Source organism: Lingula anatina, unplaced genomic scaffold, assembly GCF_051362555.1.
Source record: "Lingula anatina isolate TDL-2025a unplaced genomic scaffold, LinAna3.0 unanchor82, whole genome shotgun sequence".
NCBI classification, from domain to species: domain Eukaryota; kingdom Metazoa; phylum Brachiopoda; class Lingulata; order Lingulida; family Lingulidae; genus Lingula; species Lingula anatina.
The window spans coordinates 5,896,921-5,915,008 of NW_028257603.1; the positions used below are offsets into that span (position 1 = coordinate 5,896,921).

The 18,088-nt window shown below is 36.7% G+C and overlaps 1 protein-coding gene across 2 annotated transcripts in view; it reads left to right on the forward strand.

Moving 5' to 3' along the window:
• LOC106152827 (homeobox protein Meis1) overlaps positions 1-18,088 on the forward strand; it is a 67,965-nt gene that overhangs the window by 25,247 nt on the left and 24,630 nt on the right. For both annotated transcript variants that reach the window (XM_086998324.1, XM_013526564.3), the window contains exons 8-9: positions 6,375-6,523; positions 12,369-12,445. In XM_086998324.1, coding sequence (XP_086854450.1) covers positions 6,375-6,523; positions 12,369-12,445 — 226 coding nt within the window. The remainder of the gene's footprint in view (positions 1-6,374; positions 6,524-12,368; positions 12,446-18,088) is intronic.

Below are 18,088 nucleotides of genomic sequence, written 5' to 3' on the forward strand. Positions count from 1 at the left end.
TATGTTTCCCTATTCACCGATATCTATTTTACTTTTTAAGTCGGGATTAACCCTTTCTAAACTGTGACTTCAAGGGGGGTAGAGAATTTTCTTTCTTTCTTTTCTTTCTTTTTTTGATTTTAATTAATCAGAAAGACGAAGAAGGGTAATAATCATAATATTGAGGCAAAGGCAGACTGGAAACAAATTGTAGTGAAAGGAAATTATTTCCCTCTTGAATGCATGCTTGAATTCATGAATTTGTACCACCAGTATTCTCTTGCTACTCATGTTGTACAACTGTTGAGTGTGAAGCGAAATTAAGATTGGGAAGTGAGGTTTATAATTATGTGGAGGAAGAGGGCAGTCTCTGGGTCCGCCCTCTGATCTGTGATAATAACAGCAGGTGTGAAGATGTGGTACGCATCATCTTTGTTATCATTGGAGGAAATTACTTTTATATAGAGCAATAGATGTTTATACATAAAAGTATCATATCATATGTAAACTGTTTGATTATGGTGTATTTGGTTTGTAAGAATGATTTTTTTTTATGAAAGACCTTTTAAGAAAATCTTTGTTATCCTTTTTTAAAAGAAGTATATGGATTAATTGGTTGCTGAGGAATGATGAAATATTTTTGTAAAAAAAGAAGGGAGGGAAGTACTTTTTACTCAGCGTACTGAGATTAATCATCTGCTGTGCACAAATTGGTCATCTCGTTTGTAGAGAGTTATTTGCGTTTTTGCCAGGTGTTCCAATTTAGACTTAAGATACTCCAAAGGAAATCCTTTCCCAAAATGTTGGACCCATTAAGTTTTGTTGTTTCCTGTTTGTAAAAGGTTTCTCCCATCTGCAAGATGGGGTTGCACAGTTGTCAATAATGTGTTCACTGTGTTAGCTTCACATAAATTTCATTTTATTATTTTGAGAACATTAACTTCACAAGTCGAGTTGGGATTGAAGTATAAGAACTTTTTTAATGAGCTCCCCACTAGCAACACCACTGTAATATATGTTGGTGCGGAGAGAATAGTTTCTATGAGATGAGAATGGAGGCTATAAAATTAGTGATACATTATTTATTCCCAACACCTTGAACTATAACAGAAAAGGTTCATTATGAAATATTGCTGTATATTTTAATGAGGACTTCACTGGTGGAGTAGTCTGCTGGCGGTGCTATGGAGTTGCACATGTTTGTAGGCAAGACTAGACGTGAGAGAGGTGATAGAATATATGTTTGCTGTAGCATATGAATGAGCTGGGTTCAGTGAGAAAATGTATCTTGTATCTGACAGATTTGCCGACTGACTTTGACAGTTTCAATCTTCGCTGATTAGGCCTAACAAAATGTTCCACTCTGTGGCCAGGGTTAGGGGAAACGATGAGTCGAAATGGAGCAATAATTTTCTTCTGATGAAGAATGATAGGCCGGTTTAGCCATAGTGCCATAGCTTAGTTTACACTCCGAGCTGTCATTTTGCATACTTGTTGGGTGTTAGAGGTGAAATGCAAATTTATTTATCAGGCAACTGGTGATTCTGCATATTTATTTACTACAACTGACTTTGAGGATACTATTGTTTTGATTGATAAAGATAGTAAAATAGAACTTTTTTTTTTGTTACAGTTTATTATTTTATGCCTTTGGTATGCTTGTGTTGATCTGTTATATATATCATCTTGAATCATTTTGCACATTATTATAAAAAATCCATATTGATGATTTCTTTCTGTTTATTATTACTTATTTTATTATAATTTTTTCACGTTTCAAAAATATGAAATTTTTCTTTTGTTTTTTTATTGTAAAAAAAAAAAATAGCAGTTAGTACTTGGCTCAAAGACTTTTGCTAAACAGGTTGGGGATTTTTCCTCCTCGCTAACCAACTTGCAAACGCACATATACACACAGACATTGACCAAAAATAGTCCACCACCGCAAAGTTCCTGTTCTTGACATTAAGTGGGGATAACGGGTCAAAAAGTAGGCAATTTGGACTTGTTTTTCAGCGTTTTCCAAATGTTCCGCGAGTCTCTCCTCTATTGCCTCCCTGGGTATGGGGTAAGTGGGGCACTTTGAAGCCACCGGAGGGTCAGATCTTAATGGCCATACGCCGCCCGTTATGCCGTTTTGTAAGCCATGATACCAAATGTTGAGCCAGCAGGAAAAACAGTTGAGTAGTGCTGGCGGAATAATTCATTTGCATTGACAGCATACAATTGCATGGCAAAAAACATGGAAATAGCATGAAAGACATGGCCCCATCATCTTTTGAATAATTACTTAATAATGGCATTATGCTACAGATGTTCCTTCACGAACATTTGAAATATTCATAAAATACATGATAGGCTGACAGCTATCAATGTCTTTAGTAGATTTGCTTGTTTTGAATTTAAATAAGTTATCATTCTTTAAAATATGTATAACTGAAGAAAAATATTTGGTATTCAAACTTGAAAGTATGATATTTGATATGAATAATGTTATCTAAGAAAGACCAGTTGTCATGTTGACAACTCTCTGACTGCTCTTACCTCCACTTATATTCCACTTTATGATTATAAAAGTTAAAAATATACTGAAATATAAGATTATCAAGACAAAACTTTTTTTGAAAGTCAGGAAATTATGTATCCGATGGTGACTTGGAATTATTATTCTTTATTAGTATAATGTTTGTTTGTCAAGGAAAGAGAAAAAAGTTGGAGAGGTTGCTTTTGCTTTGAACAATTTTTATAATCAGTGTAAGATTTTTTCTTTAAAATAGAAAAATATGAAAGAAATAATGAAGATAATTAAATAAAGAAATTATATATATGATATATGAAATATGAAACTTTTACTTGAAGAGAAAGAAAATGATGAAGTGTTTAATCCAAATATTCCCCTGTTCTTTCTTATGAAATGCAGCAGCATGTAGCAATGTACTGAAGCCAGTGCAGATTTCTGTCCGAATGTCATCTCACTAAGGACGGATGCCATGACAACCCCTATCCTGTCGGGTGACATTCTGAAATTAGCATTGGATATTTCATTACTTTTAAATATTTTATTTTATGTCTCCCAGCACTGAATGAACTAGAGGATTAACATTCATGCCTATTGTTCTCTTATTTGTATATGCTGTCCCTATTTATTATACCTTTTTATTTTTGAATTTTTGATATGAGTTAGATAGATGAATGAAATGCTGTGAAAAAAGTAAGATTAGCATAAATTATTTCATACTGACCACCATCAGCCTGTGGAATACACAGCAATATTTGCACCTGTTCATAGCAAAAAAATTAATTCTTTTCTTATGAAAAGAATTATATTATTGCATCAAAGAAATCCTATCCAATTCCCCAGTTTATCATGTCTTGACCTAATAAGTGTAACCATAGACATAGAGCCATCTTAAGTTTCTTGTCCAAAACAAAATGCCTTAAATTCCACTGAAGCTGTTATTCTAAGGCAGTTTGCAGTCTTTATCTTCCTTATCTGTACCTGATAGTTAACTATCTCAACAACACTCAGCACACAAAAATTAGGTATTGGGATATTTTTTTCCATGGTTTGAAGTGTGACAGAATTATTTGGTTCCCAGTCTTTTTCTGTGTGACCCCGTGTTGGCAGAGAAGGTAGATTAGTATGCCTTCCACGGGTCAAAGCAACATTGTAACAACTGAGCAGAAAAAAAAAGCCGAGCTGAAAAAATGAGAATGAAAAATGATCAGGAAACATTAGTGACTTCAACAAGTTTTGAGTTTCATTAATTTAGTTGAACTCCTTTAACTCTGAATAAAGTTGCTATAAATTTTGTTGTTGTTGTCCTTGTCAGCTTGAATATAGCAGAGGGTGGATTGTTTGGCGGTATTATGCAAATGCCATATGTTTGTATGTTTATATTGCAAATCGATGAGTTGGTTGTACGCCACCTCACAAATCATGTGACATCAGTTGTCACCGGGACTATGGCATCCAGTGACAGGTTGACTGCCCTGTTTGTAACACCCTAAAATTTCTATGTCAGAACTTTGACTGGAGACACATTTATCTTGTTGTATTACACAGTATTAATTTGACATTTTCTTGACATTTTTTGGACGAATAATAACGTGAGTAAAGGAAGGATAAGGCAGTTGGGGCAGGATAGAGGTACAGAAATGGGTACTTCACTTGCAGCAGGAAAACCTCGGAACTCTCATCACCCTTTTAATTATCAAAATAAAAAATAATATTGAGAATAAACTAATGAGTTAAAAAATCCTGCAGCAGTCATTATAGTCAGATATATATAAGTTATTACCTTAAAAGATGTATGCAGGTCAACAAGAAGTAGTAGGAATAATTTCAATTTTTTACTCTGTTTTATGTTAAAAAGATGAAGATTATTTTTATACAATATGTGTAATATGGTTATGATAATCATTTAAGGAATTACATTTTTAAGGAGAATTTCAAAGATTTTAAATGATTCCTCTTAAACCATCATTAAATGTGTATATTTAGTTGTATTTTTTACTCTAAAAGAATTATCTTAAAATATTTCCATTTGATTATAACAAACTAAGACATGTTCATATTATTGCAATGTGTTTGAAAATATAAACTGGGAGGTTAAAAAATCATTCTTGAAAATAATAAGTTTTTTTTTCTTGGTATTTATTCACAAGATGCTATAGAAATCACAGCAAATAGAGAAATCACTTAGCTTCTTCACTTGACCAGCGAATTTGATTTGAGCGGTTAATGATTGTTGGGAATGAAGATAACCATCGCTATCTTCAGCAGGCTGTCAAATTTGTCACTAGTAAGGTGTCTTGTCATCTGATGCTATCGTGACTTTACATGGCTGATTGGACACATAGTATTTGTGGACATTAATATAATTCTATTTGCTCACACTGCTAGTTTGATAAGTCATGAAAAGCTTGTGTATTAGACAGGTTATGGTGTTGGCTTGGAGTTAAGGTACTTCTTGGAGTAGCAGCAGCAGAGGAACATTATTTTTGTTTGCTTGGCATTCATGGCAGCATTGTTAAATCTAATAGCATTGTCAAGTCAGATCAAAGACAGATCCGATCAGAGTACATTTGCATGGTGACATGATAGGACTGAGGATGGGAAAAGAAGTTGAGCATTTTGTTGTTTTCTGCTTCATAACTGGGGATTCCCCTCACATTCTGTTTTTGTGATCAGGCTTCTTGTCGATTAGGGAGAAAAAAAGAACAGAAAAAAAAAGAAACTGAACAATCTTCTTTGATATGCGTCATAAGAAGTTTGGTTTACATTTGTAGTACATCTTTTGAAAATTAAGAAAACATCACATAAAAGACAGCCTTGGTTTGCCTTTACAGTACATCTTTGGGGGGATTTGAGCAAGGACCCAGAGTTTTACTGTGTTTTCATGTGTCCTATCAGCCCAAGTCTTGTGCCTACAGATTTTATCAGATCATAATTTCTGGCTTCAGTGACATTTTTATTACTGCTCTTGTTTAAACTATTTTTGATAAAAGCACCAATCAGGTTTGACAAATTAGGGCATTAGATTATGACATTGGAGTCAAAAGGACATAAAAAAGGACTTAAAACTGAAGCTCAAGTGGGTTTGTGTAAAGAATTGGGAATTGGGTCTTGATATTGAAATGGGACATGGTATGGGGCAATATATCTTTTATGATAAAGCTTGCCTGGTTTTCTAGTGTTGTGTATATCTGTTTTATGCTTTATGTGGTGGACATGGAACATTAATAAATGAGGTCAAAGGTCGGGAGGTCAAGGGCCAGACAATCTTGTTGTAGTGGGTACAGTTATCTCTGCTTGGCACGAAAAAAAACTGAAATTCTTGCATCTAAAGTAAGCAGAGCGTAAATTTCTCCCCATCATGCAAGGGACATGAAAAGAAATGAAAATATGGCAGTCCTTTGATGTGAGGGAAGAGAATGTTGTTACGTCATGAAACAAGTTTTAAAGCTTATAGCATAACATGATATTAGTGATATTAGTACGCATGTTTCTTATTAGTGTTTGGTTTTTCTGTTACGTTTTAGAGCAGTTATATTTAGGCTAATTTTTTTACTCTGGTTCATTATTGCCAATCATTAGTGTTTAAAAGCAGAAATTTTTATTGGGATTAAGAAAAATAATTTTACAAGTTGTGTCACACAGGGCAATTTAGTGACTTTTTTTCATTATTTTTGTCCTTGTCATTGTCTGATAAACTGTAACTAATATTCCTTCTTGCCATGGAAAAATTCCAATAGTTGATCCAAATGTGTTTTTGATTTACAAAACTATTGTTTTCTTTGATATGCTAAATTTCCTTTGATGTACAATTTTAGATACCCTCCTATTCACAGTGAGAGATTGTTAGAAATGTGTGCATTTTTTTCCTCCCCAGGTGACTGCCTAGACAACAGTGTGGGCTCTGGTGAAGGAACAGCGGATGAAGATGGAGATGATCGACAGACAAAAAGACAGAAGAAAAGAGGCATTTTCCCAAAAGTAGCTACCAACATCATGAGAGCATGGCTATTTCAGCATTTAACAGTGAGTACAAAATACCCAGTGATGCAATTATCACATCTAAATGAGATATTTACAAATCCATGGGTTTGATTAATTAAATGATGAATATCACACCTTCAGAAGAACCCTCACTCTACCTGATTGGATTTCCCTTTACAGATTGTTTCAAGCAGGGATATCATGAGTTAAAGTAGCCAATTCAGAGGATTATCCCGGATTAATTTATCTCTGATTAACGCCACTATTCCCCCCAGTGGTGGCCCAACTTAAATCCTATCAACAAAGCTTCACCATCAACATTAACAACAGCAGGGGCTTACTTTATAAGATTAATATAAATATTGCCCAAATATTTTATAATTGGGCCAAGTTGAAGGTATGTAACATTTTGCCACCACCTGGTGCAAATAAATAAATAAATAGTGTTACTGAGCCATAATGTGATGCACAATTTTAATAGCAGAAACCAATCACTCATTAGTTTTAATTTTGACCTGATCAAATGTTTTTATTGTGCAGGCATCCTTTCCAAAGATTAAATTATAAAATGTAGATGGTGTGAAATGTTTCTTAACAACTTGTTTCTAAACAACAAATGAAGCTGTTTAAAAGATCACTCATCCTAAGAGCACACAGACACAGAGTGTGCTTCTAGTGTTTCTTTCCATTCTAAATGTACAGAAAAAACATTTTCCACTGAATGTGATAGAAAATGATAGGGAAATAAGATAAGACAAAACAACATATCCTTAAAAATAGCTGCATTGAATTTATTGGTTCATTTGTGTGATTGTTGGTCAAAAATTAGATGACTCTGAGTTTGAACTATCTGAAAAGTGGTCAGTATGATGAAAATGAATTGGTTTTCTCTGCAGACACTGGTCCCCAAGGGTGAGAGTCACTTAACTGTTAAAAAGGGAATATTACTTTTAACAAATGATACTTGACAACTTCTTCCCAGTGCACCAAGGCACACTTTTCTTCTTGAACCTTGGTCAAATGGAGCATGTTGTCATTATTTGATTTAGGAAAAAAGCTCCCTCTCCGACATCAGCCTGTCACTAGTCCCTGTCTGTGCCTGGTGTAAGAACCATTTGAACATTCTCCTCTTCACCCTCTCCCATCTCGTCTCCAGCCCCGGCTTTCCGCCATATATCTGGTGTCATCTTTTTTGTCCTTGATGGGAACTCATTTATTTCTTTGTACATCTGATGGTGGGACTTTAAAACAATATTTTTTTTTAAGTTATGGGTATTAAGATTTTAATTATAAGCAAAAAATATGAGTGATTTTAGAACTAAAATTGTGGGATTTGACCATTAACAAATAGAAAAAAGTCCAAAGTGTAGTAGCTAAAAAGTGTTGTAATTGCTTCTGAAAGGAGGAGAACTTTTTGGTACCTTGAAATAGCTTTCAGAATTTATGACTGGCGTTTATTTTGTCTGGAGTAGTGTCTTTTTGACTTGTTTTAATTAAACTATGATTGAACAGTTTAAAGAGGAAACGGTTAGTGTGGTTTATAGATTATTGGCCTTCTTCTTTGCCGTATTTATGGTAGCAAGAATTAGCAGGTTATAGATTAACCTTGAGGTGGATGCCAAGTTTATTTATTTCAGAGATTACTCTTGATAATTAGCAACTGCTTTTCAAAGTAAGTGGAGGGAAAGATGCTGATTAGCTGAAGAAAAATATTTATCCTCTCCAGCCTTTCCTGTATTTCCTAATTAGATCGGTCACGTCTGCAAGCTAATTGGTTGCCCGGTCTGAACTCCAATAGAAATCTGCAACATTTCTGTAGAGAGAGTGAACCTCGCGGTGGGTACGTGCGTGCATGTGTGTGTGATAAAGGTGGCAATAACCAGCTTAGGAAGCTGGGGAGCTTTTGGGGGGTGAGGTGAACCTCGCGGTGGGTACGTGCGTGCATGTGTGTGTGATAAAGGTGGCAATAACCAGCTTAGGAAGCTGGGGAGCTTTTGGGGGGTGAGGTATGTGTGTACGTGAGCACGTCGTTGCACCGTGTGTAGAAATGGCGACGACTCCTGACCTGGCCTGACCAAGCAGGATTTGTTTAGTGACTCAACTAGTCCTGATCCGTTACAAAGTACACAAGTCCCTTGGATATTTTATCAGCGCTGGAGGATTAGCGAGTAAAGACAGCCTATGTGATGTATTGACTTAAGCGCGGATTGGAGGTTGGGCTGCTAGTAGAGAGAAAAGCTGATTATGTTGATCAGCCAGCGCAGTTTTAAAAATATCTCAGGTGTAAGATGCACTGTGCAGTTGGATCTTCCTTACTAGCACCAAAAGTCTAATTCAATCAGACCCTCACTTAGTCCAAAAACGTATTAGCTAGAGGAGAAAAAGAGATGAATGTGCAAGCTATGTGAAAGCCATTATGGATAGGGCTAATAGAAAAATGCTGTTTTCTGCAGTGCTACGAGTTTTGTGTTTTACTGTTCATTCTGCCAGAACCCATTATTTGCAATAATAATCTGAGCGCAGTCTGATGAGAAGTCATCAAGACCAAGACAGGAAAGATTTTATTGCACAAAAAAATACACCAATTTTCTCCAAAGTAATCAGAGACCCTGTGAGTTTTGTGGGGAAACTACGGAAAAACAAAGAACACACAGAAATTAGAGCCATTTTCCTTTGAATTGGAACATAAAGTTTTACTTTAGCGAGCAAAGTAATTTCAAGCTACGGTTAATGAGGGAGGGACAACAAATGTGCAAGTTGTTGAGAGAAATTGCTTGCTTTTAACATTCATTGTCTTTCACACTGAAATTTAATGTCTGCAACCTTTCTACATGCAAATGCAATTTAGCAATAAATATGCTAGCTGGCAAAATATCATTTTCTGCAAATCACTTGCTAGTCTGCCGATTCATCCATTTTTCATCTCCAATTTATTAGATTGGGAATCCTTTGTAAGCCTCATTGACATTTTGAAATTCATGCTTTTCTACACTGACAACCATTATGCAGAATCTGAAACATCTTTGTTGCTAGTAGTTTACAGGTTGGGTGTCTCTCTAGAATTCTACTATGTCACACTAGGCCATTGTGTGTACTAAAATCATTGTGACACACACACATACACACACACACACACACACACACACGTGCACACGCACACACAGACATACAGTTTTGACTTCTGAAGGTAATTTGTGTACAAATATTTCAAAGAGGATTTCGATTGAACAAACTGACATCAATCCTTGACTCTCCATAAAGCCCGTCTCTTCCACTTCTCTGTCCATCTCTCTTTTTTTACATGCCCATACGTGCATGCGCCGTGTGCACTCTTAGCCACATTTACTCACACAGTAGGGACTGTGTGTGTTCAGTGACTTGCTGCAGGTTTGGAAGAAACAATTTGGATTTGAATTAAATTTGGAAACTGAAAATTTGTGAAGGGAAGGGTTGTAAATAAACACTGATTTAGGGAAAAATGTAGTGATTCCAGTTTTCAACTCTTTTTTTTTCTTATAGTGATAAATCTACAATTAATATCTATAGATCAGTTTTCTTCTTAATTGCATGTAGAAAATAGTGCCAAATGGGGAGAGAAAAAACAAAAAACATCTGACAAGTTGAAAAATCTGTTTAAAGTTTAGATAAACAATTTTATTGGACTTTGGGTAGCATAGGTTTCAGGTTTGCTTGATTGACATGCGGTCTTATCTCCATATGGGTTCAACTGATTATCCACAACCTAAACAAACGTGGAGTAACAGTTTAATGGACAGAGGCAGGACTGCCACACCAGTTCACTTGTCTTACCACCAAACACCTTCATCTCCTCTTTAATTTCTATAATAGGTCTTTTTAAGTTTTGCCTCTTCCAATTCTTTCAATACATCATCATCATCTTTTTCCCAGACATTAATAATCCATTGTTTGCCCAGTCCAGCGTAATTGAGAGGAGTGAAGTGGCCAAGATTTGACCAGAAGTCAATTCTAATTAAGTCAAGACTATAAACACAGCGGCCCAAGTGTTAGGCTACAGAGAGCCATTAGTTGCACTGCTATCTCCGCTGTCACCCAGATATACACACACGCGGTGACATTGTTTACTCAGAACTTCTGTGAGGTGTCAGGCGAGACTGAAATTGATGCCATGTTGAAAATGTTGCAGTCTTAGGCTGTGTAACAATAGATTATGATCAAAATACTTTAGGGTAGTACAACAGGTGATTTTTTTGAAGTGTTCATTTTTTGGCAAATTTATAGGGATTCTTTGAGATAGAAACAGGTTCAGAGAGGAAATTTTGAGCAACAGAAAAAGATGGAGGGAGTGAAATAGACAGAAGAAATGAAAACCCATTTATAAATATCAAACAAAAGTAGAAGTCATAAAGCACCCTATTGATATCGGGGTGGTCGACTTAAACGGCACAGGGGGAAATTGTTCCTAGTTGTACTGCCAATTTTCTTCAAAAAATCAGAGGACAAACATTTAAGGAATTTAAATTGATACCATCCCAGCACAATATGGCTGGCCTTTAAAGCAGCAGGTTGGACCATGCAGGGGCTTTGATCGCGCACCTAGAGAAGCAGCATTCAACTGCGTTTACAAGCCAAACGATCTCAGAAATAATGGCAGAGCCGAGAGAAGCGGATGTTTGAATGCTGTATCTCCCCAGTGGTGTGGGGCACACGCTGGTCGAGGTTTGAATACATTTACCAGGTGATCTGGGTTGGAGTCAAATTAAACCCAGAGCTGGATGACGGACTTCAATACCTGCTGATCTCTCTAGGTTGATTCAGTAACTGGCCCTCCTTACACACCTCACATCTCACGTGTTGTACATACAATATATAGATATTTTTATGCCAAGGATACTGTCATTTGGCAAAAAGAATAAAACATTTCAGCAATAAATTATTTTCTCTTTTATCTCCTTTACTTGATTTTTTTCCACCTCCAACAACAAAGGTCATTATGAACAAAACTTGTCATCCTGATGAATAAAAATTTGCAGCCCAAAAATTTATGATGCTTCTTTTGTTATGGAGCAGTGTTTTATTTGTGCAGATTTTACTTCAATACTACACATTTAGGCCAGTCTTTCTGAGTGAAAAAAAAAAAACGCCAAAGACAAAAAAATAAAAAATTTTAAGAAAACCTGGCGATGCTCTCTGGTGCCGCCCTTACTGTTCCCAGTATGTGACAGAGTTCTGAATCAATGGCCGCCACAGGTCCCCACACCCAGCTGTACTCAACCAAAATTGAAGCAGACGTTTAGTGTGGTTTCATGCTGTATCCTTGTTACGGAAAAATAAATGAGTAGCACCCAGTACAAAAATATCGGAATTTATGAAACGGAGTCCTGCTGAGTGAATATGTATCATATTAAAAATTGAAGGAGGAGTTGCTGTTTGAGAGGAAGAAGAATGTCCCGTGTCAGTTTGGAAATGTCAGATTTTTAGACTGCCTAGATTGGAATGGAAGTTTGAATTGAAATGAATCTATTTGTTAAAAAGTTTCAATTTTTAAATTATTTTTGAGCATGATTGAAATAAAATCATTTGAAGAAAAAATTAGAGTTAAAGTCAAGAGATCAAAACTGGAATGAAAAATATTTTGTATGTAACCACATAAAATCTTCACATGGATAATTGTTTCTTTAAATGTCATTCATTTTTTTATTTTGTTTGGTTCTGAAAGAACTTCCAGTTTTTATAACAGTATAACATTTTTTCAGTATAGCAAATATTTAATTTAAAAAAAACAGTACTGTGAAAATTGAGTACAGGTTACCAAATTTTAACAGTTAAGCCTAAAAACTGAATTGTGATTTTGTGTAGCAATTTGACATTAAGCCAAAAAAGTAACTCAAATTTTAATTTGTTTTAGCATCCATATCCCTCAGAAGAACAGAAGAAACAATTAGCTCAAGATACTGGGTTGACAATACTACAAGTAAATAACTGGTAAGTCTGAAAATTTATTTTCAGTTACAATTTAAGAAGACTAAACATACTTAAGGGATCAAAGAAAAAGGTAGAGAAACAAGAAAATTTCTCTGATGAGCAAACATTTCAAGGCAGCTGAGATTAGTCTTTTTCATGGGAAACCATGAAAGTTGCCGACATTCAATTTACATGGGTCAGTAAAATGGGCTACAAACAAATTACAACCTGCATCTGTTTGTGTCGGCTGTTTTTTTGGAAGCAGTACCAATCAAGCAATTACAATGAGGGGGTCTGTTTAGCTCCTGGGGTGTCCATTTCTATCCCCTTAATTTTGTGTATCTCCATGCTACTCTTTGTTGGAAGGAGAGAGAAAAGTCTGGCCCTTAGTTTTGCTGTCTTTCTCCATCATGCGGTTGGTTGCCTCTGTCAGCTATGTTGTCTCCTTGTCAAGACCGACAATGCAGCTAAATGTTTTGGGATGTACAGTATGACAAGCCATCAGATCGGCAACATTTCTTCTTTGATGTGCGGCATGTGCGGTACACGGGCAACTGACAAGTACGTGCAATGCTTGGACAGATTTTGTTGATTTATATTATATCATCTGTTACTCTGATGCTGGATTAGACCCAATGCCTGTGACAGCAGCCTCCTAATGCCTGTGACATTGATGGGCCTTGTTGTGTGGATTATATACTGGTTAATTAAGGCCCTGTTTTGTCAGCTTTGACAGTACTTCTGGAGGTTTAGAGTTATGGTTGAAAATTTATCGACTTGACTCCTTTGTTAGGTAGTTGACAATTGTAATAAATACTAATGGCAGTATTGATGGTTGAAACGCTATCAACTATAAGCAAAGGAAACAAATTTCACCTGGTTAATATCACATTAGGTCAAAATCAAAAAGTCATGTCTGACAAGTTTTTTTTCCTTTTTCCCACCCTTTCATTGTTTACTAGAAGACAGAATAAATCTTGGATATTTTTAGCCTGAGTTACAAATTTAATTCTTTAACATGGTGAAGATTTGTGACAGTTCTTTCACACCTTCTGCACATCTCCCGTGATATGTCTGCTTGCTTTACCGGCTGGCATTGTTTTAGAATATAATGGCAGAGCTGTTTATAAATTCACTAAAACAAACACCATGGGGAAAGCGCTTCTTGTGATCCATTATTTCGCTGATTGAACTTGACAAGGCTACATTTGATCGGAATACTTTCCCGACTTTTTCCCTCTGTGCTCCACACACGGCCGACCACCTCCCCCTGCCCGCTGTATAGAAACATGCAATTTGTACATCTCCTTTCTCTTGAAAGACCAAGATTAATCAGAAATTTCCATGACACATAAAAGAAAAAATAAATTACAAAGCCTACAGAGCATACAACTCGCTAAATTACATAGTTAGATTACACTATCAAAATTGGTAAGGGATTTTGAGAAACAGTATTGCAAGGGTAAATGCAATTTTTCAGGCGGAATTTTTTTAATGAAATTGATCGGAAGATCCCGTGGCATTGCAAATTAATGTCTAGATCTTGCAAATCATTCAGCAACCAGCTATTCCCATTTACTACTCTCAGAATACCAGATAATATTTTTTCACAGCTAATCTGTAAATTTTCCATTTATATTTATAAATACATATAAATGTTCACTTTTTACACAAATGACCTTTCTTTGCCCACATTTTTAGATGGGAAAAGTTTGGGCCGACATGTGGAAAAATCAAACTCTATTTTATGGTTCTCACCTTGTGCTAAAAACAATGGTTTTTATGGAGGCCATTAGCCTAATACCCACACATCTGCAGCGGCTTGTTAATTGCCTTTTGTCATGACATCGCTATGTATTGTGCTCAAAACAATAATACATGACCAATGTGGACAGATCTTGTTAAATGCTTCATTGTTGTTCATTCATTTATTTACTTTTTGCACCCAAGGTTCCAAACCCATTTATCTATTAACTTAATTGCACACGATAGAAGCATGATTTATATATAAAAGAGCAGTTAGGACAATAGCACACCGTTAACTTTATCCAAGCTACCTTCACATCAGGTACTTTGTGTTATAACGATTATTTTATCTTGGTCTTTTTTTTTTTTTTTTGGTCAATGGAGAAAATGGAAATAAATGTCATCATACATCTATTTTATCTTTAAGTAATCAGGACCACATTTTATCTTGTCAAAGAACAGGTTGAACTCAATATCATTACCATTGTCAAGTTTTCCCTGTTTTTCCTTCACCTGCTTCATGGGGGGATTTTATTATATTTTTTTTTTTTTTCAAAAAAAATGTTTAGTTGATGTCAAACTGGAGGCTGAATGACTCCCGTTACGTATCTGTTTACCTGTAGTTAATCAGGTATTCATTTGTTAAGTGTGTAAAAGAGCAGTTAAGACTGCTGTCTCATTAGCATTGTCTCTGTCACCTGTCAAAGACGGCCACAATGGCTCACTACACCCGTTGCACTCAATTGGCTCTTTGTCCGGGGACCCAGCGTCCTCTCGCCCACAAAGGGCTGGGAAGGAGGACCCTGTCATTATAGCCCAGAGCACATAGAGGATGCGGTGTCTTGTCGTCTCCGCTGTCTCCTCGTACAGTTACCTGTGTAGGCTAATTTAGCAAAGGATGATTACCTCTGAATGGAGAAGTCAAAGATCAAAAGGCACCGGTAAGACACCTGACACCCGTGATCAGGCCAATAATTGCAACTTTAACCCAGTCAGTTTTGTTTAGGGTACAGACACTATTTATCTCCCATCTTCAGTCTGCAGCTCTAATCCACTAAACTTTGGGTCCCTACCAGAGGCAGGTATTGTGTGGAAAAATACAGAGACGATATGGTCTGTAACTGCCAACAAGAAGAAGGTGCTCATGTTTGATTTTTGCCAAAAGGAAAGTCAGTGAAGCGTACCTTACCTTGCACGCGAGGTTGTAATTATGCATTATGCGCTGAAAGGAGTTGACGTTTATGCTGTATGAATGCATTGTACGCGACGCAGTGATTTTCAGGCCTTCACCACTCACCAAATGACATGGGGAGAGAGAGCCTTTTCATCTTTCATAGCAACATCTGAACATTATGGGAAAGCACAATGCTTGGTAACAATGGTACAAGTGGCATGATGATGACTGCCGGCGCACTCTGGAGGCTGCCGATGACTTGGGACATGAAACCAGTGCCAACTAGAAGTTCATGTTTATACATGTGACTGGGAAATTTTCAGTGTACTTGCTAACACTCTTTTAAAAAAAGTTTTCAAGTTTTTAAAAATGTGTGTTTGTATGAGTGCGTTGTAAGCAGGTATTTTATATGCCTCTTGTATGCGTCATGACATCATGAAGAGTCCTTTATCATTCTGTACTGCGTCACTTCACTATACAACACAAAACAGTTTTTGGTTTTTCTCTTGACTCGGATGCGTGGAAACATAATTAGGCCTCAGTGGAAATCAAATGGAGTAATATTACTACTTTGCCCAAAACATCATTATTTTCCTTGAGTAGCAGACACAGAACGACCATATACTTGTCCGGACTTACTGCCTATGTGATCTTATTAGTAATGATTGTTAAATGAAATGTGTGCAAAATGCAGTCACGGTGTCTCAGCATCTCTCTCTTATTAGTGTCTGAGGAATTTAGTCGATGTATTTTTTACTGACAAACTAATAAAAGCCCCTTCCTCTTTCCCAGAATGCGTCGATAAAAGCTCAGCATTAATTAGAAGAAAAACCAGATTAGAATTGGATGATTTAGGTGGATTTCAGCCCAGGTAATCAGGTTAGTTGTGGTTCATGGACAGTGGTATTTATTAATTGGGCCCTAATAGAGGAGGGGGGGACAGCGCCATCTCCCCTAGGTAGCGAGGTGTATGTTAACCACGCACTCCACTTGGGGAGTGTTGATGCTGATTTGGTGAAGCAGTCAGTTGTGGCAGAGCGATAGCCTTCGCCCCTCCGCTGCACCTTTCAGACGCCTTGGCAGCGGGACTCCAGGTTGGATTTCCTTACCTTGGCCAGAAGCTACTTAGTTTGCTAACTTTAGGGTTGTAACAGAATCTGGTGAATGGAGGACCTATGGGCCAGACTGTCTGTATCACCCCAGTGGTGTACAGACAGGTGAAAGCCGCTGTGATTACCTCTACCTCTGGTAATAGGGCCATTGGCGTAGGGAAGAAAGATTGGAGGGGGGGGGGGGGGGGGGGGGGGGGGGGGGAGAACACCCTTCATCAACCTTAATTGCCCTCCTACCTTCAGTGTAGCACTGTACCTGTGTTATCTGTGAACACTAAGACTGCAGGAGGCAGTGGGAGTAGATAACAAACATTTAAGCACAGATTTGCAGGTGTTTACTTTGACTTGCTCCCCCTTCCCCCCTTGCCTGTGTCTTCACTAGCAGGAGACTGATATTGAAGTCAGCTACATGACAGCATGGCAAAAGAGCACATGACAAGGAGTCTGCACTGCTACCCCCTGGTGACAATGAGGAGAACTACTATTGAAGTTTCTGGATGCTCTTACTTCCCTTGAGGAAAAAATGTATATTTAAATTTGAATCATCTTTGACATTTGTGTTTTAAAGATACTAGTCGTTACTTGTCTAGATTAGTAGATAAATATCAACTGAGGGAATAGAAGTGAAAAATAGTAACTAGCAGTGAAAAATATGACAATCTATGCATATGATCATTTTTTAACAAAGTGCAAAAGGTTGTCAGCATCAATTTACTAGGATTTAATTCTTGATTATTAAAAGTGTAGATTTTCCCATGGATGAAATGAGATATCTGTAATAAACATTCCACAGACAGAGGATAGGAATAGCTTTTATTAGCAACTTTCCCCCCTTTTTTATACGGCCAAATTAGTTAATTAAAAATCACAATCTTGGTAGTAATTTCTAGGGTGAGTTGTACCAGATTCTTCTGTCACAATGGCAGAGTGACACAGGAGAAGTGTGAGAACACTGTCACACTAATGGATGGCTTATTACCATGGGGTGGGTCATTTGACATTATTTGCTTTTGTCCTGAGTTAGGTAGATTGTGTTAAGTTAGATGTATTACAATTGTTGACACAGAGAGAAAAGTTTCTTAATGCAATGAAAGACTAGGGATAGCAGAAGAAATGGATGGAGATAGAAAAAAAATATTGATATTGTTTTTTTTTCTTTTGCCTGTAGACAGAAACAGGTAATAACCTTTTGTTTGATTGTAGTGAAAAGAACCTGAGATGAAAGAAAAAAGAAGTTTTATTTTTTGTGCTTTTCTCATTAAAGCCATTCGATTAAGAAATGGTAAATGACCTCTGATAATGCATTTCCAAATCTGTTTTCAATCCGGAATCCTGATTTTGGTCGACGTGAGTGGGGAAAAGTATGGGAGAGTTCACCAGATAGTTACAAGTTCAACTTAAGAGCTATTTCTGCACACTCAAAAAGCACCATTTTGCCAGCTGCACAACTCCTAGATTACATTTTAAGATTTTGAGCTCATGTATCCTGGACATAAACAATTCTGGAACCATAGCTCCTTGCCAAATAGTAAACTAATGGAGGTGCTGAAAACTCGTTACACTTCTCTGTTTAGGCTTGGATAAAAGTTAAACCCTGTCTAAAGTTGTTGGTTTTTACTAAGGGTAGTTTTT